We start from the raw sequence: 26,856 nt of genomic DNA, 5'->3' as shown, positions 1-26,856 counted from the left end.
CTGGGAAGACATGCGCGCATGTATGAAAAAGTTAACGAAACCACCTAGCTGTCAGCTCCTTGTCAGTGAAGGAACAGAATGTGCGTTGAAACTTAAAGAATAGAAAGAAAAAAAGAAGAAAAAAGAGAAAAAAAGGGGGGGGGGGAACCGTACGACATCCGGGACCACTTATCTGTGCGTTCCGGCTGTGCTTGATGAGGCAAATCATTTCTATGTTGTCAGATGCACAGGCCAAAAGCTTTGTTAGCGGGTAATATTATTGTCGTAATGAAACCTTGTGTTGTATACAGAAGGCCGAAAAATATAAAGGATCATTTAATAAATTCAAAGATAGGTGTGAAACCTTAAATTGGGTGTCACCCTTGCGGAAAAAGCAGATGCAGGGTATGCAAACACATGCAGACAACGACAGTGGCGAAAAGCACCCACTCGGATTTTAAGCACAGGATAAGAGGTGCACTAGACTGTGACTCAGACAACGTCATATACCTCCTGGAATGTGGGGTATGTAACAAGCAATACGTGGGCCAGACAGACACTCCGTTTAGAATTAGATTCAGCAACCATCGGGCACATGTACGATCTCTGCCAGGCCTTCCACTTTCAAAACACTGCACATTAAAAGACTACAGCTTTGATGTCATCAGGGTTACACTACTAGAAAACAACTTTCGAACAATCAGAGAACGGGAACAACGGGAATCTTATTTTATCTACAAATTTAACACGATAAAATACGGAATAAATGAACACCCAGGCACTCTGTCTGCGTTACGACCGCTAAAAGACGCAAACGCTTCTCTCTAATCAGTCCGGTTTCATTACGACAATAATATTACCGGCTAACAAAGCTTTTGGCCTATGCATCTGACAACATAGAAATGATTTGCCTCATCAAGCACAGCCGGAACGCACAGATAAGTGGTCCCGGATGTCGTACGGTCCCCCCCCCCCCTTTTTTTTTTCTTTTTCCTTCTTTTTTTTCTTTCTCTTCTTTAAGTTTCAACGCACATTCTGTTCCTTCACTGACAAGGAGCTGACAGCTAGGTGGTTTCGTTAACTTTTTCATACATGCGCGCATGTCTTCCCAGTGAGCCGCAACTGTGTGGTGACTGTCTCGGATGTCGTACAGTCTCCCCCCTCCCCCCCCCCCCCCTGTTCTTTTTTTTTTCCTTCTTTAATTTTTAACGCACATTTTGTTCCTTCACTGACAAGGAGCCAATGCATATAATGAATATCGATGACGGTGCCTCATTCACCGGTTTTTTCGCTCCTCCCGACGCCACCAGCACGCACTCAAAGCGCTTAAGCCCTCCCCATTAACTTGTCATACACTTCAAAGAGGAACGAGCCGCCAGCGGACTACACGGAAAGGTGAAATACAAGAACGGTGGCTCCCTGCCCACTTGGGGAAGAGTGGGTTCGGGGGAGGTATTGTTGACAATGATGACATTGTTTATCTAGTATCTAGTAACGTTGGTTTCAGTCGCTTAATTTGTTCAATTGTCCGCGGTACTTTTTGTCGATCGGCATTGCGAAGCACCGTTTTAATTCAGCTTTGATATATCAATGCGAGCTTGTGTGTCAAACTTTACGGGCCGCTACGACGAATCGAACGCGTGTAAAACCTGTGAACCCGGTCAGCTGCTGTGCTTCACCGACGTCCGGCTGTGCAGCCTCCAGCGTGAAAATTCAATGCCGGCAAATCGCTCTGAGACTGCCTACGAAGACGGAATAATCTCGCACAATGTGCGCATGTTAGCCGGTGTGTGAAAATGCGCTGCTTTGCATCTGAACGTTGCCCTTTTCTTTTGCATGCGCTACAGTTTTTGTAATTTCCCAAGGCTTTTCGACATTTACAGCTAATGAGATGCACACCTTGTGAATGTTTAAGGTTTACTTCGTTGTCACATTCGCTGAAAATATCTTTACTACTAAAATCTATAGCACAGATCACAGCATAAGTTCTACCTGTTTCTGCTCTAAATGAGTCTGCTGCAATGTATGCTTATAAATTCAATACATACTAGTGCCAAGTGAACCTTTAGCACATATATACGTTTGTACATTTTTCTTAAGTTTGCAATGAAGCATATTACATTTGCATAACCATATAGTCCATCTAGTTGGGGAATTACCTAGCTTTGTCCTCTGAAGAATGTCATTAAAACAAATTCAGTATAATGCCATCCACTAGACAAATTCACAAAAACAGCAATAGCAAATAGCAAATCTGTTCACGCTTTTACTAGAGTAACCAGAACTTTTTTTTTTCTTACAACCCAACGACAGCCGCCAAGGAACTGCTCATATCAGTGTACGCTTGGATGCCTCATCACTCTGAACCTACCTCAAGTCAGCGGAGAATGTGTCATCAATGAAAGCAAGCTCATGGGCCAAAATCCTCGCAAGGTATAGTTAAAGACATTTTATTTATTGGACATAACTTGTTCAACCATTTCTGTCTTACCCTGCTCACGAGTCTGTTTCTTTTTTTTTTCTTCTCAGAAAACTGGACTAAAAAGAGATCATTGATTTCCAAGCTACCCACATCCAGTCGTAAGAAGCTCTACAATTGCCATAGTGACAACCCCATGCGCCACCAATATGCCAGGCGGACAAATGGAAGCCTTATACCGAAAAGCAGTGATAACATATGGTATGTTCAAGCTGTACAAAATTGGGTGCACAAATTGTTGTTTTTTGCCTTATGAATTACTCAGTTTACCGGAAATGTGCAGGCTTCAAAATTCTTGGACAGTGCATGTCATGGGGTGTACATACTGTACTTCATGCTACATTTCAAACTTTGCACAGTGTATCACATATAACTAGGTAACAAATGGGCTTATAGTAGTTCATATTTAGCAGCACTTCTTTTTCACATTGTGTATAGATTGCTGTGAATATAAGGACTGTTGCAAGGCAGCGGTAGGTACAGCTATAGTAGTGTTGAAACAGTTACTGATATCACGTGCATGTCGGGAGTCACACTATCAAAGTACTAAAAAAAACTGCGCTAGAACTCGTGCCTTCATTAAGCAAGGCATGTCCTGCAGAGGTAGCAATCCCGGAGCCAAACCACGACCGTAAAATACCTAGTATAATAAGGAAGAATAATAATGGGTGGATCACATTCGGCAAGCATTCTCAAATCATGATAATCTGTCACTAACTCTCAAGAGGAATGTATATAACAGCTCCGTCTTGCCTGTACTTACCTACAGAACAGAAACCTGGAGGCTTACAAAAAGGGTTCAGCTTAAATTGAGGACGACACAGCGAGCGATGGAAAGAAAAATGGTAGGTGTAACCTTAAGACACAAGAAAAGAGCAGAGTGGGTCAGGAAACAAATCGGTGTTAAGGATATCGTAGTTGAAATCAAGAAGAAATCGACATAGGCTAAGCACGTAGTACGCAGGCAAGATAATCACTGGTCATTAAGGGTAACTGACTGGATTCACAGAGAAGGAGAACGCACGAAGTGAAAACAGAAGGTTAGGTGGGCCGATGAGGATAAAATGTTTGTACGTATAATGTGGCAACAGCAAGCACAGGACCAAGTTGATTGGCCGATCATGAGAGAGGCCTTTGTCTTACAGTGGGTGTAATCAGGCTGATGATACGCCGAAAACAAACACCAACATGCACGCAAGCAGTGAGCCTTAGTGTTGAAATGTAAGTCAACATTTGTGCTTTGAAACAGGTTTATTTACATGACAGAGTTAATGCAGTCAAAATGAGAAGTAATCAGTAATTTGCATTCGCTTGTACTGTGACTGTATGACCATCATTCATAGCTTGTTCAAGGGCTCCAGTTCAGCATCCCATATCCCATCTGCTGAGAAACGCTGCTGTTCGGTTCTTTTCTTCCTCTAGTAAATTTAGTTTGGTTTGTTTTTCCAAAATGTCGTGATCACTCTAGACAGACTTGTGCGAGCAGCAATGAAAACAAGGGGCTTCTAGTTTGAATCAGCTGTTGTGGATATCAATGTGTTCAAATTGTTGAGATATTTCTTCCAATATAAATACGCAGGGCTGTACGATTTTACTCAAACGAGTTAAAATAACAATATTTAGCTGTAATATGATTTGTTCTATGTAAGATACCTGGTGCATGACAAGGCATTTTGAAAGGTATGCTAATTTTCAACAGAACAATGACTGAGTGCACTCAGTAGGTATAATCAAAGTTGGTCAGTGTTTGTACGTACATGTTGATACTTTGACTCTCTACTAACAGCTATTTCCTTCATATTGCTGTGAAATATGTAGCCAAAAGGACTAGTTTTGTATGATACCCGTGTTAAGAGTGAAGCAGACAGTTAGGAAGTAATGAAGAATAAAAATGTGGATTAAGCTTCTGCCGTTGTCCATTGTTTGAGCAGTGCCTTTCACGACTATACACCATTGGAACAAAAAAAGAAATTCATTCATCTGTCAATGCAAAGCATAAAAACTTTGAAGTTCATTCAAGAAGTAAGGGCCATTTGATTCAGAGCAAGTAAACATTCATTAGCAAAAGTTCTTATTGATGGGCTTAGTTTAACAAAAACCTATTTCACTTTTCTACAGAATCACTGCTAACTTCTTAGTACTTCTTGTACCGTTGCATTAGTTTCTTTAGTCAATCTGAATAAAAGAATAAAAGATCACCACTTGGTAATTAAATCTGTTGCGAATGGTGATCGTGAATTTCTCACCGTCTTCAAATCGTACCCCAAGCCACTGTTTCAAGTGAAAGAAGGGGAAATGATCGCAGGGTGCTGGCACAGGACAGTAGGGCGAACAATTAGTGTTTCCTACTAAAATATTTGATCTCCCCATTGGTTCTGATTGTGGTGCAAGGATGCACATTGTCATGTAGGAGGCCAATTTTGGATGAGAATTTGTGACATCATCAATGTTTATGGTACTTATTACTGTGGGGAGTGTTTCACAGTATACGTCAGCTGTAAGTGTGGCCAACATTTTATGAAATGACACACTAAAAATTCCCTTTTTTGACTTGAAAAATGGTAGCCATCATTTTCTAACTGGAGTAAGCTAATTGCTTGAATTTTTTTCGGTTTTTGTGAAAAAGAGTGGCGGCACCGCTATGTTGTTTCTGCAATTGCATACACTATGAAGCGTCGTCACTTGTACAACAGTGTGCAAAAACAAATCATCCTTGTTTTATCCATAGCAGTCCAAAAACGCTCATCTACTTGATGTCCTTTAGTGGTTGAGTTGGTCTGTAAGCATTTACCGTTTGAGTTGGTCGGTAAGCAAGTCTCAGCACTATGTTCTGACACTTTTTTCATTCCTCACAGTTGGTTCATGAACTGTGCACATCTCCTCGTAAATTGAAAAAGCTAGTGATGTTTTTGCATGCAAAAATGTAAATACAGTGTGCACCCCACAACAGGTGGGAGCAACAATATCCGCCACCATTGTTGTCTGTATTCCTTGTCAAGCAGATCACTTCTGAGCCAGAACAATCGCTTCAGCACTTTCGCTGAGAAGTAGCAGATTGTGCTGTGCACATAACTCTTCAGTCTAACGTGCAAATATTTAAAGATTAGGAAATGGCCCCTACTTTGTGAATAAACATTGTAGAAAATTTCATTATCCAAATTTGACTGCAATGATTATTCACCTATTTTTCTAACATTGCTACCGTGATTTCCAGCAATTCTCAGCTGTTTAAGTTACTAGTGTTCCATATGTCCCTATTGTATGCGTATATGTCATGTGCAGTGCATTGCGACTGCTATCCACTGGTGCATAATTTCTTTTTTATGAATGAGTGCTTTTGGGGGCACCAACAGGCATCCTCTATCTCGTGTGTCAGCTCATCAACAGTAGGTGAGCAAGGGCCAAGGGTAGATAATTCTCTTAACTTGTCATCCGTGACAACTTTCACAAGAATGTTGACTTGCTGAAATATTTGCCTCAGGCTTTCATTATTCGCAAACTGTTACTCAGGTAAAGTGCCTGTCACTGCAACCCTTTTACCTTTTTTGAAACGTCAACCAAGTTTTCTTTTCAACATGATCCTGTAAATGGTGTTTTCCAAGGATGCACGTGCTGACCACAACAAGAAGTTCATCTAGTTACTCTTAAAAAGATCGGATGTGCGGGTAAGAACACAGATTCTGAACACATTATGGAGAACAATGTTATATCCAGAGATACCTAGCACAACAGCATGGGAACATTTCTTTTTATTCAACGTGATGTGCTTCTCGCCAGTGTGTTGTCAAATATCATATTGCGGCTCAGGCTAATCTTACTGTCACTGTTCTTTTCGAGAGCATGTGTGGTGAGGAAGACAATGGGCAGCACTGTACCGAGTACTGTGCAAGGGGTGTCCAGTGTAAATATCAATGTTTGACTGAACGAGCCAAGAGACAAAGTTACACAATTTCAGCGGGTAATTTTATTAAACAAGTGGCTATCACTATTTTTTTGCATGTATTGTTCAACAGTGTTCGTTTTTTACATGTATACAGTGCTGCATTGAGGATTGTCAATAAACAATGTAATCTCACTCGCTTGGCGTGTTTTTCGCCAGTTCAGGTCTCTCTGCCACCTGGCGGCATAGCGGAAATATTTATAGTAATGTTAGGGTGACGTGTGTGCGAATACCACCCCGCAATAGCAGCGAATAAACAAACGTCCATAAACCTGCAGGCGCGCATCGCGACCCCCCGCACCCGCTACTAAAGCGGCCGCCATATTGCCTTAGCGCAATGAATCAATGGATGGATGAATGGATTGACGTGGCTGTACCCTTTAGATCGGGTGGCGGCTAACACCACCTAGCCGTAATACTTAGTGAGCCAGCTTATCTTTTTTTTTTCCTTTAAATATTGAAGCTGAGGACTGGTACTTGAAGTGACGGGTTTAATTTTCACTCGTGCCTTGACTTAGCTACCAATCAAATAACCTCCTTCTAGTTCATTCTACCCGCTTAAAGTCTATTTTGCCCTCTCTGTTCCTAAGCCCCAGTGCTTTGAAAAACTCTGCACCATCATCCTGAACTATAGGGTGAAGCACTTTACTGAACATTGTCCAGTGTTCGGTAGTTTCCTCCTTGTCTCCACATGCACTACATACTGTGTCTGCCTCTTTGTATTTGGCCCGATATGTCTTGGTTCCCAATACTCCCATCTTGGCCTAAAACAGTAGAGAACTACCCCGAGTATTGTCATAGATCCTTTCCTTGGCAATTTCCTGCGTAGAAGTTCGACAGATCTCTAGTGCGGACTTCTTAACCATGCCACTTCTCCACATATCGGTGTCTGTTTCCTTCACTTTCTTCTTAACCGATAGTTCTTTATGGTTTGGCTCCATGCTGTTATCCAAGTATTTACTCGTCAATTTTCTCGTTCGCTTCCTCCATTTTTTATCGGCATTCTTCATATACAAGTAGCTAAAAATTTTCCTAGCCCCACGCTGCTCCTCCTTTATTTATCTCAATCGCTTCTCAAATTTTATCTTGCTGCTAGCTTCCCTGTACTCAAATGATGTCCATCCCATATCAACTTCTACTCCCTGATTTGGTGTATTCCCGTGAGCTCCTAAAGCAAGCCTACCTATTCCAGGTTGCTTAATTTCTAATCTTGCTTGAACTTCTGATCTCATGCACAAGACCGCATTGCCGAACGTCAGACCAGGAACCATGACCCCTTTCCATATTCCTCTCACAACATCATACCTATTGTAATTCCACAGTACCCTGTATTTCATTACGGCTGCATTCCTGTTACCTTTAATCGACACGTATATTTCGTGTTCCCTTAGGTACTCGGCCCCATTACTTATCCATACGCCCAGATATTTGTATTTATCTGTTATCTCTAGCGTGACCTCCTGTATTCTAAGCTCACTACCTTCATTGTCATTAAAAATCATGACTGCTGATTTTTCCTTACTGAATCTGAAATCTAACCTATCTCCCTCATTACCGCAGATGACTATCAATCTCTACAAATCTCCCTTGTCGGTCATTAGCACTATATCATCTGGGTACATCAATGCTGGTAGTGCCTGTTCAATGAGTTTTCCTTGTTCGACGGAAGAGAGGTTGAAGCCAAGTCCACTTCCCTTTAATTTGGCCTCTGATTATGACAGGTACATCATGAATAACAAGGGTGACAAAGGACACCTTTGCCTAAGCCCCCGTTTTACCTCTGTGGGCTTGGATACCTGGTTTTCCCACTTTATAACTACCTTGTTACTTTAATAGATATCCTTTAAAAGATTAGTGACTCCATCTTCCACACCTAGTCTGTCGAGTATTCCCCGCAAGTCCTCTTGAACCACGCTATCGTACGCTCCCTCGACATCTAAAAATGCTAGCCACAGGGGCCTGTGTTCCTTTTCTGCTATTTCGATGCACTGTGTCAGTGAGGAAGAACTTGCACCGCGCTGTCGCGGTGTGAGCTCTTCCTGGTGCTTAGCTGGAGACTACACAAATACTGCCTAGAGAGAAGAACGTAAGTCTTTTTCGGATGTATGTAACATAAATTAAATCTCGGAATACTCGCGGAATATCCTGCCGTCTGCTTTTTTTTTTTTTCATGTCTCGCTTTTGCTTTATGCGGAGCTCGCGGGCGAAAAACGCAGCGGGTGAAATACTCATTGACCAAAGCAGGCGACCAGCAAAAGCGTCGAAGAATAGCTGAAGAAGTTCGTAATGAACTTCGTAGCTGATTAGAGGCAAGAGATCACAGTCGCAGCGACGATCATGCTGCAAACGAGCCATCAGAGCGAGGAATGAAGCTCTACTTTGTGACTCAACTGCTCGGCACGCTCAGTTTACCTTGCGCATCAATCGAAGGTGAACAAAATGCAAGTAACTTTTCTTCATCTGATACTGCACTGAGCGCTTCCACCTTGCCTCACGCCGAACACGTTTGCTAGCCGCTCCGAATGCAATAATTTTATTTGTTTTCTTAAGGCTTTTAACAGTGGCAGGTCGGGTCAAATTGGCTTTGTAGATTTGTAGACAAATTAGCTAGACATTTTCAGGATATGTCTTGGTGCTTCAAGCGATTGAAGTCTACTGCTTTATTTTGCCAATTTAAATTAGTGTGCCTTTTTTTTTTTTTTTCAGCGAGGCAGCTCGAGCCTGCATTCAAAGTGCCCTCTTGCAAGTTAGATGGACTGATTGGCTGTGTGAACTGGTTCGCCATCCGCCTTGTTTAGATTACAACAGCACGAACCGTCTGCCCAAAACTACAAACATTCACCAGTAAGTTGTACTAAGTAGTACTCGAATGCGATGCCAAACCTTGTTTTTTTTTTCAGTTCTTTCTATTGTGTTGTAGAATTATGATAGCTACTGAAGGGCAACTTGCACCTGTTTGTTTGTGCCTTGTAATTATGATACTACGAATCATATTAAGTTTTACACTACAAAATTAATGTCAAGGGACTTATGTCTCCTGATACTTTCTCACTTATGTCTGTGTCACATTTTGTCTTGGCAGAGCTTGTAGGATGACTTGTAGATGCAAAGTTTGTTGACAGTACTTTCAGGGTGTCTACCAATTACATTTTTCCAAATTCCCTGACTTTTCCAGGTTTTCCATGACCATTTCAAGCAAATTCCATGACCGGTACGTCTGCTTGGAAAAAACTGCGCACTGGAAAACAAACTCCTGAGCGGTAAAAAGAAATTATGAGGCGCTCATATAAAATGGAAACCATGCTGCTTTATTGCATTCCCTTGTCTGAAAGCATTTTTTACAATAAATAAAATATTCAAAGACACAATAATTGTCCCTCGACAAACAGAAAAGCTTGTTTACTTGCATCGGCAATGCCTTCACTGTTTCAAGGATTCAATCTCTTGCTGCAGCATGGAGACCTGAAGCTGTGCGTCTTCCATCAGTTTTTGCTTCTTTGATTCAAGCTCTTTCACAAGAGCCGCAGTCCTCTTCTTTTTCCTTTCAGCATCCAATACGTCCAACCGTTCCTTCTTTTTCCTCTCCCGGTCTTCCTTCCATTTGATGTTGGAACTTCGAACCATGTCTATCATCTTGTCTGTTACGTCAACTTTTGCAACACCACCTGCTGCAGACACCTCATCGTACACTAACCTTTGTGCTACAAGTGACTCCTCCTTCATATTTTCCACAAGACATTCCTTGCTCACTGAAAATCCCCGCTCCACGGAAGAATTTCCATGTGAAAGGCACAGCACAATCTTCACAAACAGCAGTAGCTCTTCATGAGAACTTGCACAGAGTTCCACCCACAGCTTCTCCAAGCGCTCTCTTGCACGATCAAATTTTCGCAAACGCACTTGTGCAGTGCTGTTCGAGCACACTTGTACATATGATCTACTTGCTCTCTCTCCTTGTAGGCCTGTAAGGCGCCCATGCTCTATAAGTACTTCAAGTGCAATGTTTAGCTGCTTCTGGCCAGCTTCCACAGAAGCGGCACAAACTGCTGGGTTTCAGCAACTGGCCCCCCTTGTCAGCTTGTATTTCAGAGGTTATCTTTCGATTATCTTTGCTGAACAGCCCTTAATAAATAAGATGCATTCATTTTTGACACTTACCACCGCAGTGTGAGATGGTTTAGTGATCTTTCGCAACTCACTTTTGGCGGCAAGGCCTATGTCAAAGGCAGCTATACCAATGATGTTGTTTGGGTTCTCCAGATCAATTTTTATCAGTTTTGAAAATGTGCCTGCAGCATCCAGCTTTTCCTTTAGCACGATTCGTCCCAGCAGTGACCGCAACAGGCTGTCCAGTGCTGTTGCAAGAAAAGGTAGCATCGGCTTTTCTGTCTGAAACTCAGCCAAAAATGGCTCCAATTCTTCTGAAACTGAAAGCATAAAGGCCAGCTTTACTGGCAGCATCTCGTCTTTCACAGCCGTCTCGACATGAGCATAGCTGCCACACGCTGGAAGTTTCTTTTCTTTCTTGACATGCTCAACATATTTGACCACATTTGGGAGGACTTGCAGTGCCCTAGCAAGAGCCTTGCCATTTTCCAGCCAGCGCACTGACTTTAGCGGAAACAGTATGCTCCCTGTGAAATTGACATAGTCGGCTCGGCGTGCAGGGACGTTTTTGAACAAATTGTACAAGCTTCTAAGAAACACTACTGTGTTCCACTTTGTCACATTGTGGCCTGTTTTAAATGCACCACTCACAACGTGCAGTCCACAGCTTCCAATGTCCACAATATTCTGATTTCCATCAGACGCAGAAAACTCTTGCTTCAACGACTTCAACAACTTCAAATTGACGTTTGGACCATCCATCGAAAGTTGAAGTATTTTTGCCGGCTCAATGTTCTCAGTGGCTTTTTTGAAAGCGGCAGCTAAATCTTCTGCGCGAGTGTGTCCTAAAAAACAGGACGTCAGGTAGCGGGTTTTGACAACGTCGTCAGCTGGGTCCCAAAACGTGATCAAAACGTCCATTTGCTCTTTCTGAGCAATTTTGTACAGGGACTCGTCAAAAGCCACGACCACGTGTGGGACACTATGCAGCTTTGATAGCAGCCTGTTTCGGAAGTACGGGGCTATACCGTAACAAATTGTATAGCCAACTTTGTCCTTACCAAGTTGCAACTTCTTCGCGACGTCGTACGTGGGGAACATGATGGGAAAAAGCGCCGCTGACGCTGCTGCTGAACGAAACGATCTATGGGTCGCTATAGTGTTCAGACACCAAACAACTTCTGCTTTCGTGACACATTTTTTGACCAGAAACCCATTTAAGGATGCCTTCCCGTCAGGCGCGACGGCCACCGGTTTAGCAGGCACGCTTTCAGCACTCGTGCTTGGCACAGTCGATACACATTCACTCGTAGTCGTAGCAGTCATGGAACACGGCAAGTTGGGTCCAGCACCGAGAAACGCGCGGATGTTTGTCTGGGAAGCACTTTGCACAATGCTCACAGCAGTTAGGTGTTTCTTGCTCACAGCGTGACTGGAGACAGCAGCGATGCCCATATTGCTAAGCGAGAAAGTGTTCTGGCATGCTGCACAGTGAACCTTACTTGTATCGTTCGGCACTGCTCTAATCCATGAGGCGTGCTCGGATATTTCCGCATTCACCCAATCAGGGTTAAACGAACACTTCTTCGCAAGAGGCATAGCAACTCACTGCATGCTCACGGCATCACAAGAAGAATGGCAATATGGCTGCAGCCCAGGCATCTTGATATGTGGATTGCGTTGGATCCGATCTGGATTACCATATTTGCTCTACTACTGTTTTTGTATCCCAGTCCAATTTACGCACCTGTAAACTACACATTTTAGTAAAAAAATAATTACGACTCGCATATTCTGTGCACCTTGCCCTCTGCTGATGGCACTTCCAGCCTAACCAGAAAACCCTCAAGCCGAGCCGAGATCGCGGCCAAGACAAACATGCACAATTTTATGCGCGTGAGTAACGTTGTACTCGGAAAGTAGAAGCGCCAGCTATGCACTGCTTTTTTTTAACTATGCTTCTGCTTAGCTGTTCTGTGTGGTTTAAGGAGCGATTTTTAAAGCTTTGATTAATGCTAATGAATATTTTCGTGACGATCTGAAAGACTGCAGTCAGTTTCCATGACCTGGCCGGATTTTTCAGAAATTCCCTGACTTTTCCCTGACTTTTCCAGGCGTGTTCAAATTCCCTGACTTTTCCAGGTTTTCCAGGTTGGTAGACACCCTGACTTTGTATTGTTACTGTATGCAGTATTTTCCATTTCTTAATATCACTATAGTTTCAATGTAAAACCACAATTGGTGCCAATATTTGGTTTTTTTTTTTTTTATTCATGCTTATCTATTCAGTTGTGCAATGTGGCAATGAGATATTTTTCGTTGAAAGAATTCAGAGTCACTTTTTCAGCGACGTTCGAGGTTATTTTCAATGCATGTCTCAGCTAACCGATATAGGTCCCTCGTCAAAGATTGGGATAGTAATAATGGATGAAAAATCTTTCTGCTATATTGCTGTTCTGGATAAGGACAATTATTCTGAACGATTCTAAACATATATTTTCTTTGAAGAAAACTTGTACTGTTAATTTAATCCTGCAACTTTGATTATACGAAACTGTCTTTTCCCTCCTGTAAAATAAATTCTTGCATTGCTTTTTATCTTGACTCTGAGTGATGAAACCATCTCTCTGAACGTCCGTAGCACTTGAAACCTCACTGTCATAACAGCCATGGTAGATCAATTCATTGCTGCTCTTCAAAACTACATTGCCGACAACGTACTGCAAGTGCTGAGATGTTTTTGTTGCATAAAAACACAAAAAAAACAATTCATTTTGCACAGTGATATGTTAGGCTAACATAAAGCACTTACTTTTTCGTCAAATATATGTTGCTGCTATCAATCACTGACTGTCAACACGCAGATCTGCAGGCAACGGGGCTGTTAAGTTGAAGCTGGCTTCATGACGACTTATTTTAAGCATCATGGCATACCATGCAAATTAAAGAATTCTATTTAGTGCCCTCTGTCATTGACTGTACCAGCCTGCCACTTGATCTTTGCAGTGATATGACAAAATTGAGATACCCGCGCTTATGTGATCTGAATACATGAAAAATGAGCCATGAACAACAACATGCCTCGACATATATATGCTGCAAATTACTATGGTTTCCTATATTGAATTTTAGCAGCGCGAAAAATGCACAAAAGACAAGAAAGGGACGAGACAAGCGCTGTCTCGTCCCTTTCTTGTCTTTTGTGCATTTTTCGCGCTGCTAAAACCCAAGTATGCCATACCAACTAGCCCAGTCAACCGCTCTATTACCTATATTGAAACATCGCAATATCATTGCAACAACATTATTACAGCAATGCTGTATGTTACAGCTAGGATACTCAAAGATTGCCTTAGTGTTGCTCTAATGTCTAAGCAGCACGACAAAAATATTGCTTCATGTAGAAATTGAGTTACTTTAAGGTTGCCGTTATGTTGTTGAAACTTTGAAGCAACATTCCAGGCATGTGGCATCAACATTGCTCTATGTTGCTCTTCAGTTCGAAAGATTCCGAAATGTTGTGGAAACTTCCAAGCAGCATGGGGAAAACGTTGCATCAACATTGCCGTACGCTACGGTTAAGATAAAAGTTGTCTGAATGTTGTAGCAACTTCCAAGCAGCGTTACAAAATTGTTTTATCAATGCTGTGGCAATTTTGTTTTTGAATGTTGCCACAATGCGGCCAAATATGGACATTAGCCACATTGAGACAATGTTGGTAGTATGTACAAATAAATAAATAAAAAAGTTGGAAGGTAACATTGCTGTAACGTTACGGCAAGAATGCGTGCTACTAGGGCTATTGTTGTCGACGAACAATCTTAATTGTCCAACTGGACTTTGATGAGCATATCATGATGAGCATATCGCCGCGAGGAGTCGCCGTAGTGCCAGACGCTACGGCGACTGGCGCTTGGCACGAGAGTTCGTGCCAAGCGCCTTGAGGCTTCGAATATGAACCTGTACCTTGTCGTTAAGTTGCCTCAGCTGATGAACATCTGCTGACAACGACATCGGCTTTAGATCCAGGAAACCTTGCAAATGGTCCTGCACAATGATGTGTTCATCTCCGAAACGCTTCTTTAAAATTTCAATAGCGTCTTTATAGCACTCTTTGGTAGCTTGTAATCCTGATGTAGCCGAAGCGGCCGCTATGGTAACCAAACTGCTCAAAGAGTTGAACTTGTCAGCTGTGCTTAACTCGCTGTTGTTGTGGACTGCTGATGTAAACTGCGTCCAAAATCTCGGCCATGGTCTGCAGTTACCATAAAATTTTACGAGTTCTAGTTCAGGAAGCTTGCTTTTGCCAGATGATAACGGGTGGACGTTCATGAGGCGTGGGGCTGGAGGCTGCAGACATTCATTCAGCTTGACTCGTAAATTCGCTGTGAGAGTAACAACCTTGTCACGGTGCCCCACCGCGGTGGTCTAGTGGCTAAGGTATTCGGCTGCTGACCCGCAGGTCGCTGGATCGAATCCCGGCTGTGGCGGCTGCATTTCCAGTGGAGGTGGAAATGGTGTAGGCCCGTGTGCTCAGATTTGGGCGCACATTAAAGAACCCCAGGTGGTCGAAATTTTCGGAGCCCTCCACTACGGTGTCTCTCATAATATGGTGGTTTTGGGACGTTAAACCCCACATATCTATCTAACCTTGTCACGGTATTCTCCTGTGCCCAACGCCTCACTGTCCAACAGGTCGTCTGGCGTCTCTACGAAAATTGCCTCATCCACTTTATCTGACCATAAAAAAAGCTTATTCGGTCGAGGATTACACTTACAACTGCTGCCATGACTGCTCGACTTTCTCGCAAGTGGTTTTCCGCTTCGGACAACAGGACATCCAGTTGGGACCGCAGGCTGCGGCGTCGCCTAAGATATCGTTCCTTTCTGACCCCGCAGACAATGTCTCTCGCCAAGATCACAGGCGCCGTCTTCTGAGGTGTTGCGGCTCCTAACGTCGATGATGTTGGCGTCGTCAAAGATCCCAGGTTTTCGGCACTATGTGTTGGATCTCTGAGCCTTACTGCAGCTGCGCGACTCACATCGAGCAAGGAACACATCTTGCAAGATGAAAGGCTTTAATAGAACAGATGAAGAAAGAAAAAGAAAAGAGTGAATTGGCGCTGCCACGGGTCAGCTTGTGAGGAGGCTCAATAATCATGATGGCTGCTCTTCTGCTGCGAGAGAAGAAGAAAAGAAAGTCACAGCAGCCACTATCTCCCATAACTACAGTAATCAACCTCTGGCCTTCAGTCCCCAGCGGCAGCGAAGCAACTGTCCAAAGCGGCGGTCACACCTGCGACGCAGCGGAGGGTGCTAAAAATGTGTGGGTCCGGACAGGCCGCCATTAGAATCTGAACTTGGCTACCTTCAATGCAAGAACTCTATCTAGTGAGGCTACTCTAGCTGCTCTATTCGAGGAATTAGAGGGTGTTCAATGGGATGCAATAGGCCTCAGCGAAGTTAGCAGGACACGTGAGGATTATACAGCGCTGAAGAATAGAGACGTCCTGTGATACCGTGGATTAATTGACAGAAAAGAACTAGGGGTGGGGTTTCTCGTACACAAAATTACCGCTGACAACATAGAGGAATACTACAGCATCAGTGGGAGCAAGTATCATAATTAGGTTAACAAAAGGTACAAAATGAAAGTGGTGCAGGCCTACATCGAGCTGTGATGATCATTTAGTTGAATGGTTCTATAAGGACGTAGACTCGGCCATTAATAAAGTAAAGTCACAGTAAACTATTCTGATGGGCCACTTCAATGCCAACATAGGCGAAAACAGGCCGGAAACCATGCAGTGGGAAAATATGGCTTCGGCTCTAGAAATGCCAGGGGGGAGTTATTAATATAGTTTGCAGAATGTAATAATCTACGGATCTTGATTACCTTCTTCAGAAATCGCGCTAACCGTAAGTAGACATAGCGAAGTCCTAATGGCGAAACTAAAAATAAAATAGACTTCATTTTGGGTGCACAACCAGGCATTGTACAGAATGTAGTAGTTGGCAAGATCTGATGCAGTAACCATAGAACGGTATGAGCTCGTATTCACCTAGATTTAAAAAAGCAATAAAAAAACTTATACGCAAGAAGCCAATTAATGAACTAGCGATGAGAATGAAATAAGAAAAATTCAGTTTCACTTCAGAATAAATTCGAGGCACTAAACGAGGTAACTGAAGTTTGCGTTGACACAATTAACGATCATCCTCATAGTATCACTAAAGAGTGTGCACTGGAAGTTGGAGATACAGTCTCTATACAGGACACTGACAAGCTATCTCCGAAGACGACAGATCTTATTAAGAGACGACAAACCATGAAAGCCTTCAATGCAACTGACAAAATAGAGCTAGTGGAGCGTTTGAAGTTAATCAATAGATGTAAGGTAGCCGACATCAGAAGGTATAACATGGAGAAAATTAAGGAGGCTGTAAAAAGCGGCAGAAGCATAAAAGCTACAAAGGCAAACTTTTGCATAGGCAAAAATCAGAAGTATGCATTAAGGAACAAGGAATTCAATGTCATAACCAATATGGATAGGATAGTTGATGTGGCTGATGAGTTCTACAGAGAACTGTTCAAAAGCCAAAGCAACGAGGATGATATCGTGAGAAACAATACTATTCCAGAGGAATTCAATATCCTACCAGTAACGACAGGGGAAGGAAAGCCCTAGAAGGAATGCAAAGAGACAAAGCCGCTGGTGAGAATAAAATAACAATGGACCTCCTGAAAGATGGCAGAGAAATATTGTTAGAAAATCTGACCGCCTTATATACGAAGTGTCTCTTGACGAGGAGAGTACCAGGAACTTGGAAAAACGGCAACATCATCTTAATCAATGAGAAAGGAGATGCTAAGGACTTGAAAAATTACAGGTCGATCAACTTAATGTACGTTTTCTACAAACTATTTGCAAGAATAATAGCTAATAGAATTAAGGCGACATTAGAGTTCAGTCAACCAAAAGACCAAGCAAGATTTAGTACAGGCTACTCCACAAGAGACCATATTCACACTATCAATGATGTAATAGATAAAGGCGCGAAATACAGCCAAACACCATTATACATAGCCTTTATAGATTACGAGAAGCCGTTTGACTTAGTCGAGACATCAGCAGCAACGCAGGCACCACGAAATCAGGGCATCAAAGAACCCTATATAAACATACTGGAAGACTTCACAGTGGATCCACAGCCACGACACTTTTCTATTAAGAAAGTGACGGAATCCCAATAAAAAAGCGTGTAAGGCAGGGAGACACAATCTCTCCAATGCTATTCACTGCATGTTTACAGGAAGTTTTCAACACCCTAGATTGGGAATAGTTATGAATAAGAGGTAATGGAGAGTATCTTAGTAACCTGCAATTTGCTGATGACATTCCCTTGATGAGTAACTCAGGGGACGAATCACAAGATTACAGAACTGGACACGGAAAGCAGGAAAGTAGGTCTGAAAATAAGTATGCACAAAACTAAAATAATGCGCAACAATCTAAGTGGAAAGCAGCACTTTGCGATAGGTGGAGAGACAGTCGAAGTTGTGAAGAAATATGTCTACTTAAGACAGGTAGCAACCACGGAGCCAAACCATGAGAGTGAAATAACTGGAAGAATAAGGATGGGGTGGATCACATTCAGCAAGCATTCTCAAATGATGAATGGTAATCTGCCACTAATTCTCAACAAAAAGGTATATAACAGCTGAATTTTGCGAGTACTTACCTAGGGAGCAGAAACCTTGAGGTTACTGGGAGGGTTCAGCTTAAATTGAGGACGACGCAGCGAGTGACGAAAAGGAAAGTGATAGGTGTAACCTTAAGAGACAAGAATAACGCAGAGTGGTTCAGGGAACGAAACTGGGTTAAGGATATCATAGCTGAAATCAAGAAGAAGAAATGGACATAAGCCGGGCACCTAGCACGTAGGCAGGATAACCACTGATCATTAAGGGTTACTGACTGGATTCCCAGAGAAGGCAAATGCACGAAGGAGAGACAGAAAGTTAAGTGGGCCGATCAGATGAAAAATTTCGCAGGTATAACGTGGTGACGGAAAGCGTGGGACCGGGTTGAACTGCGAATCATGGGAGAGGCCTTTGCCCTGCAGTGGGCGTAGCCAGGCTGATAATGATGATTCAACACTTTCACAGGATGGTCCAAAAACGCTGACAACCTGCACTTGAGGCTCCTAAGAACACGCGAGCCAAACATTACAGCGCAGCATGGCAGCTTGGAATTTACAATGTTCCTCAAAGCTAGCTAAAAATTGTTCCTTTTTGTTTCTACATGCCATATGCAAATTCACAACCATCGGTTGATTGAAGCACTGTAAGGTGCATACTTGCCGTGACCACCACGTGCTTGCACTCTTACTGAAGGTTAGCCGTGCACTCAAAAGCAAAAATGCTTAAAGTCATGATTGACTTGCTTCCCCCGTGCAGCCATCCCTCCCTGCTTAGAGCGCTCATCGGGATGAGGGAAGAAAGAAAGACATTACAGGGTGCGACAAATTTTTCGATCCGCTTCTACTTGATGGGTTCTAAATATTTTGCGGCAGTCGATTTGCGAGGCAATAAACTCCTTCATAGAAGTTATTCATTGTTTAGATCAAAATGTGCTGCAGGGCCTCTTTAAACTTTCAATTGTATTTCGCGATTTCCTTGACGTCATCTGAACAGCACGGCTGTGTCAGAAAAACAATAAGTTGCTGAGACAATACATGGTAATACTAATTTTTTTCCACTGTACTTGCTTAAATATTTCTTCTATGCATGCAGAGTAGGGAATTGTATGAACAGCACGGCGGCGTCAAAAAAACAATAAGTTTCTGAGGCAATACATGGTAATACTAATTTTTTTTCCACTGTACTTGCTTAAATATTTCTACTATGCATGCAGAGTAGGGAATTGTAAAGATTCTATCTCTATGCCTGACTACTTTCTCCATAGCCATTTCATTTATTTTCAAGTGGAGAAGCAGGACAGCTGTGGGATTTTGGTAGATAGACGGAGGCTGAAGTATTCGGACATGTATTTCAAAAGCTCCTTGATGAGGCAATGCTTACAACACTGCTTGTACTCAAACAGATCATGGCAATGAGGCAGTCGTTTTGTAGGCATTTAATTCCGTCCGCCGAGAGATCATTCAGAAGCGCTGGGAGAAAGTAGGCGGGCCAGACGGCTGGGTGGTACCGCTGGTAGAGGTGAACGCCAACACTGGTGGTTGTGTGGGAGGCACACCGGAGCTTAGGCTACTCTGTAAAAGAGATGAAACACACTCGTCATGAGGGCAGCAACATTTCAATAACGGGACTCGCAGCGAATCCTGGTAAGTATTCTCTGCTTTGCACTTGTCTACGAAATGCTTAAACCTCTTCTCTGCTATCGACATTCACTCTTGAAAATTAGGCTACAACGCACACATCAAACGTTATGCATAGATTGCTCGGCTAAATTAGCCAACCACAAATTCACATGCTTCAAATGAAGGAACGGTGACAGTGGCACTGAAAGTGGGAAGAACATTCAAGCCATAAACACTTATGGCTTTAAAATGTGCAGCACTTTGCGAGATACTAGTTGGAACCACTATTGGGAGTCGAGCTTTCTTAATTCGAAAAGTAAAACTCTACAGCCTTAGAGATATGATGCTGTGTGCAGTAAGGGACCTGAATAGAGAGAAAACCAGCCTTGAATCGTGACGAGACGGCTCACACGTCACTCCTTCTTTACAACTGTTAACTCTCGTTGTGCACCATCCACTCCATTCTACATAAAGGACTACATTTCCTGTTCCCAAATAAACTTGAAAGAAGGCCATTTTGAAAGCACGGAGGAGATTCAGGGCAAGGACACCCGCACCATCCAGAAAAGTGTATTCCAGTGAGTCTTTTTTTTAAATTGAAGATACAATGGTAAAGACTATCAAGACGAAATCAGTGCTTGGAATTTCGTACAATCAGCTAGCTCTAAAGGACAGCAGAGATGTTACAGTGCAAGTTCAAATTCTTTTCAAACACGTCTCATATATACTAGGCTGACAACGACAAGCAGATCATTAACAAGAAAAAGGATGTAACCAGCAAGAACAAACTTCATTAATCAATATCATTTCAATATCGCTCAGTAGGAAGTTGACAATGGCATATTTCTCGAAACCCCAAGTAGTACTTGCATTTATATTCAGTATCGCAAAACAGTACCAGACGAAGACATGGAAGGAACACACATACAGGTTCAGCGCTAGCACCCGTCCTGTATCTAGCGCCCACCCTGTACATGTGTTCCTTTTGTGTCTTTGGCTGGTTCTTTTTTGTGCTACGAATATGAATGCAAGTGAACCAAACCAACTAGCCCACATCACTGCTCTGCCCGAGTAGCGCACATCTTTCTATATTATATTACTGTGCATATGCACAGTAAAAATGCGGCAGTAAACCGCAAACTGAGGTGAACAGAATTATGCACAGGTAGTCAACATTTGGTTACACTTATTTACATTTTATTTATTTGGAATAATGCAAGCCTGCATGGGCTGTTAGAGGGTGGAATTCGCACATACCATATAGCGAAATACGAGACTGTGATATACAAGAGGACAAATAAACAAACTTGAAATACTAACATGAAAATTTTACATAGCGAATTCAATAGCATTCCATTCGATTCGGTAATGAGACGTGTAGCACATACATCTTTCAAAAGTTTTTCCAATAATCGGCACCTACAGGAAGAACCCACAAGAACTAAATGTCAAAGCAGGGAGGCATCATTTTTGTTGCTTTATTTATTGATTTACCAAGATGCATGACAGTCAAGCTTAAAATTTCTGTGTCTCCTAAGTTGATCAATCATCAAAATTAATCTCGTTATGGAGGATTAGACAAGAAATAAAATATTTCTGTGCCTCAGTTTTGTTGAAGAGGTGATGACGAGTTATGAGCTTGAATAGTGAAGTAATTTATGCAGTTACCGGATGTCTTGAAGGTTCTGGTCGCTGCTGTATTAAAACTTACCTCGTTTTACATACATGCGGCATTTTCGTCGGCGAAAACCAATCGGAATATTCCTGTGTTAAAGTTGGTGAATATTTGTTTCAAATAGGGTCATCTGGAAATGTAGGGCTGTTTTCAAAAATATAGCTTTACGATTGGAAAACTATTTGAATATCATTCGATTAATTTTGGTATTTGATTCGGTTCTAAAATTCACTATTCGCACACCCCTGACTATATTTAACTCATGAAAAAATAACTAGAACAGTAGATTTCGTTCAAAAGAAACCAAGCTATCGCCACCACACAAAACGTCCGGACCAAAGCTATTCCATGCCATTGTAGAAACAAGAAATGAATATTATTACACGTCAACTCGCCATTTACGGGTAAAAATGACTATGACAGTGATTGGTGTGATTTCTCGGTAAAGATTCAACAAATACTCAAATCTAAATTTACCGCCTTACAGCTGATAAACAACAACAACAGAAGGGTATTCACACCGGGGCTAGTTGGTTGATAACTAACATAGCGACATTCTTGTCTGTCTTTCCTTTTGTACCTTTTCCGCAGCTCAAACCAGAGTTAGCTGATAAAAATTTTAAGCAGGTATTTAACCTCCTAACATTTAGTGTTCGTACTAATGCCACTGTTAGTTATTAGCAGCCCTCATATGAATTATAAAGATGATCCCAAAGGTAGTAATAAATCTTGGAATGATTACAGAGAACTTTTGCCAATATACCTCTCTTTGAAAAGCGGAGCTGTTTATGCCGGTCACGAGCAAACCAAAATTATCATCATCACTATAAACCAGCACCCGCTCTCTTCGTCTTCTTCATCGTCTGCCTAGCTCGCAGAATACGTATCGAAATATGTCCTGCATAGGATACAGTAACTCCGAAGCAGGAAAGAAGTAGTGAAGAGGAAAATACACAGAAAGAAACAAGATTAATGGCAGAATGCGAACGTAGCCACCCCGATCTGAAGGAGAGGATGTTAACCGCTGAGCTATTCAGGCAGGCTAGAAGGGTACCATATAAAATTGCAGTGTGGCATGGGCCAGGAATAGGAAGTGTGGTGATAGGAGAAGGATAGCATGTGAAGAATGAGAAATAAAGTGAAGGCACAACATCAAAGAAATAGTAATAAACAAATTATTGAAACACAAAAGAGACAGAAAACAAGAGCGAAACAGAAATAAAGTGATACAGGCAATACTTCGAGAAAAATGTCACAGCTTTGCCGCAAAGGCGAAGCAATGAATGCGATAGCAACAAATCGAAAGGTCACGCGAAGAATGGCAAGCAGATCGAAACACGCCCAGCGTTTCTCGCTCACAAATGACGCACGAAACCGGCATCGTGGCGGCTTTTAGATGCGAAGCAGCTTTTACACTAGCGAGTGTAATGCTGTCCCTCTGTCAGCACACCGCTCCCCTCGCCCTAGGTGTTAGAGCGGTGCCAAGTAGCTCACACCCTTCTAGCAGTGCGTGGTGACGTCTCTCTTCCTCGCCTGCCGTGCGCTCGCCGGCTGTCAGCTCTCTTTCCCTTCACCCTCTCAACCGCTCGCAACGCTCGAACCCAATTCTCACGTGCGCATCATCTCACTCGCGCCACCTCTATCTGTCGGCGTCGGCGAGAAGCCACGAGCCGGCGGGTGCATGCGCTGCGCACGCCTCAAGAATCTCGCAGGGCCGACAACTTCTGGCGGCAAGCAGCACCGACAGCGCACTGCTGCTAGTCGCGGGATTGCGCCGACAGGCGAGACGTCGTCGCGGCATGCTTCCCGCTAGTGTGCGCAAACATTTCCAGGCTGTCGCCGGCGTTGCAAGGGTTGTCAAAGCCGATCGCGTTCGCGAATGGCAATGTCAGCACCGACGAGGTGCAATCCAGGGAAGCCGAACGCAAGCGTCAGCAGAAAAACAGCGACAAGGTGCGAGTCAAGAACACCGATCGCATTCGAGAATACAGACAGAGGGTAAGACTGATAAGATGCAAGCCAAGGAAGAGGTGCACGAGCGTGTTCAACGTGTCCAACCTCCCATGTCTTTGAGTTTCAAACAAACGTTTACTTGAACGAACGCTACACCGAGTTTCCTTCCAAACCGTTCTTCCAGCACCTGGGTCGACGCCTGTTTCAACCAGGTCAACACCGTGCGCACCGCTGCTACTTCGCATCTTTTCGGGGAGATGGTCCATAGTTTTTTTCTTTCTTAAGTTTCATATATATAGATACGTATACATATATGGCGAATGACGACGACAAAAAATACAGCAGAGATTGTCCATATAATTGCTATCCCAATAAAAGAGTCGACTTACCATGGAGTACAGTGCGATAGCATCCCCCCATGTGCCAGGCTTGCCATCGATTATTACTAAAGCAGAGAGGAACGCGCCACCCATCTTAAAAAAGTAGGTAAGAACTAGGAAACCAGGAGGGGGGGAGGCATTGTTATGAACTTTGGGTGTGATCGCTGGCAATAGGAAGGCATTAAAGACGGCTATTATACTTTTCTATCCTGTATTCTCAATGCAAGCAGACTGTTGGTATAGCATTCATTGCTAAGAGCCTAAGTCAAACTAACAAATAGTATATTGAAGTATATTGATTCATCGCGCTGCAGTAGAATACCTCCAATTCCGTGACCGCTAACGTCAGTATGCTGGAGTGTTGGTGCTGTTTCATCGAAATGGCGAAGTAATGATTGAGATCTGAGGGAGTTTTTCAATATTTTGTATACGACGTCGCATAACTACGATGAACACTGGCTAAAGGAACAATGATCACCCCGATTGCCGAAGCGGTTTTTGCACTACAGTGAAGCTGAGGTTATAGTAGCACAGAAATTTTACGAGCATGTTTCATTAGGCCTCGCGATAGCACGCTCGTGAATGCGCCCTTCAAGTGACGCAGTTTCTGCCCCCTCCCCCGCCCACCCACCCAAAAAAATGAAGCAATGAGTGTGACGACCTGATGTTTAATTTTTTTAACCATTAGCTATTCACCTTGGAAAGCGAGAAGCGGACGTGTAACAGCGTAGCCACATCACCGTGGGCCTTCCGACCTGAGAGCCATTAGCTATGGCCTCCCTATTGAAAGTTGTGTGTATTAACTGAATTCCGGCGGCTCTAACCAGAAAGCATGCTTTTAATAATGAGATGACATTAGAAAAAGCATGGGAAATTTTTGAATACGGACCTTAGCAATCTTGAGTTCAAAGTGACAGGGTGTTTTACGAGCTTTTACCGCAACAGCGATTACAAATGCAGATGCACTGGTGGAAAGAATTACAAAAATGAACTTTTGAATGAAGATCCATGAATGAAGTATATGAGAGGAAAAGCGTCAACGCGTTTCCACCGTGCAGGTGTTCTTCCGTGGAGGCGAAGCGCACGAGATTAAACTGCGATATCAAGAAGTCCCCGACAAATCACCGCCACAGTTTCAAGCACTGATTGGACTTGACGTAGCGAGCCTCTGCGGAGAGCGTGTTTCAGCGTTAAGTGAACTTGCACAACATAAGTTGCGTCGGCACCAAACTTATCATCGTGGATTAGTTAGGACGCACTTGCGACCACGGTTAATTTGGTGGAATACTTCTAGGCATGTGATTGTGACTTTGGTAGCCCGGAGAACAACATGCACATGTTTTGACCAGCCAGCGTGGCTATTATCGGTGATAGACGCTCCCAAATCAAACTTTGGCAGAGCTTGGCACAATTTTTCTTGATATTATCAGGATGATGCAGTAAATTTGATTTGGCGCAGCTGGCGCAGGGAAGGATCACTGCTTATGTGACACCAAACAGAACTTTGCCCATTGCGATATCCTTGTGGTGCAACTGTTGCTTCTTTAGATATGTACAGTTGTCCATGTCTTTTTTTAAAAGCGAAAGTGTTTTATGCCGGGGTACACCACGGCTCCGTTGAAACATATATGCTAAGAGATTGGAAAGAAAAAAATTAGAAGGCAAACATCTGTTGCTTTGGCATCGAACCAGCAACTTCTTGATTCTTAGCGTGTGGCGCTAACCACTACAGTACAAAGCGTACTTTATGTGGAGTGTTAATGGCAAGCCATTTATATACACCGTGCACCGTTTGGCTGTCCTCAGAGCTTTGAAACTTTAGTGCGTTTTCGTTATCAGTGGTGAGATGGCGAGACGGTCTCGTTCGACATGCTTTCAAGGTCGCCGCTACGACGAAGTGCCGCCCCCACGGAGCGCGGTCTCTCCTGCATACTTGCTTATCAGACTCATCATTCGGCAGAGAACGAAGGTAACTTCGCATGCTGCCACGGCCGTGTTTACAAAAGGAGCGCCCTACTGACATACGACGCAGGAAGAATAGTGACGATTGTTGGTTTTGCCTCGTCCTGTGTATGTTAAAATCGTGCGTGCTTTTTGCTTGAGGTGTGCCATGCAAGTTTCGAGTGGCTTGTCGTTCCTACTGTGACTTTGGAATATGTTGCTGTTGCTGACACGATGCACAATAAACGCTCACCTACCTCTGTAAAGACCCGTTTCACTTTCATGTTGTACTGATTCCTAAACAGGGGGATCAGCCACATTTTTTTCGTTTGTTACATGAACGCGCGAGCGCGAACCGCCGCGTCGATGAGCGCGAGTTAAAGCGGCCAAATGAACGAGAATACGCACATACGCCCGATCAGCAGTGATGTGCACCTGTCTTTGCCGGGCTGTTCCGGGAAACAGACACCACCCCTTCTGAGTGCTGTTACTGCTGTCTTTTATTTCTTTTTCGAACGCTGCCATCATGTTATAAAAAACTATTTCACCAAAATGCCGAAGCAATGAACGCGATATCAACAAATAGTAAGGCTGGCAGCTAACATTTTTATATCCTATATCGCGTATCTAAAAACACTGGTGAAAGAGAATACAGCCTTGTAAGAGAAAAGTGTTCCTGAAAAGTGGTTTCCTACCGACAAACATTGCAGGATGAAGTGAAATCTGTTGTCGGTAGGGTAATGGAAAGTGTTGTTTTCTCAGCGTGTCTAATTGTTTACACTGGATTAAAATGTGAAGTACGGAGAGTGCGTCTCCACATCTATTACACAAAGGTGCATCACCACCAGACAAAAGAAATGAATGTGCAGAGTATGTATGTCCTGTTTTTAGCCTTGCAAGTATTTCTTCTGTGTGGCGTGACTTTTATACTGGCGGCCAATAACCAAGTTGCGGCTTGATGACTTGCAGTTTATCACCTGTGTGTGTGTCCCATGTACTCTGCCAATAACTCCTGAGCTTAGTTTTAAAAAAGGTTTCAAGTCGAGTGCAGGAATGGATGTTGAGGTATTGGTAGCG

The 26,856-nt window shown here is 43.1% G+C and overlaps 1 protein-coding gene across 3 annotated transcripts in view; it reads right to left on the bottom strand.

Moving 5' to 3' along the window:
- Nucleotides 1-19,630: 19,630 nt before the first annotated feature.
- LOC119174068 (cyclin-dependent kinase 8) overlaps nucleotides 19,631-26,856 on the bottom strand; it is a 209,301-nt gene continuing 202,075 nt past the window's right edge. For all 3 annotated transcript variants that reach the window (XM_075896280.1, XM_037424854.2, XM_075896281.1), the window contains one exon: nucleotides 19,631-19,782. In XM_075896280.1, the coding sequence (XP_075752395.1) occupies nucleotides 19,672-19,782 (111 nt within the window). In that variant the 3' untranslated portion in view covers nucleotides 19,631-19,671. The remainder of the gene's footprint in view (nucleotides 19,783-26,856) is intronic.

The sequence above is a fragment of the Rhipicephalus microplus genome, chromosome 5, assembly GCF_043290135.1.
Source record: "Rhipicephalus microplus isolate Deutch F79 chromosome 5, USDA_Rmic, whole genome shotgun sequence".
NCBI lineage: Eukaryota > Metazoa > Arthropoda > Arachnida > Ixodida > Ixodidae > Rhipicephalus > Rhipicephalus microplus.
The sequence above is the reverse complement of the archived record's forward strand: the minus strand, read 5'-3'. Positions and strand labels throughout refer to the sequence as shown.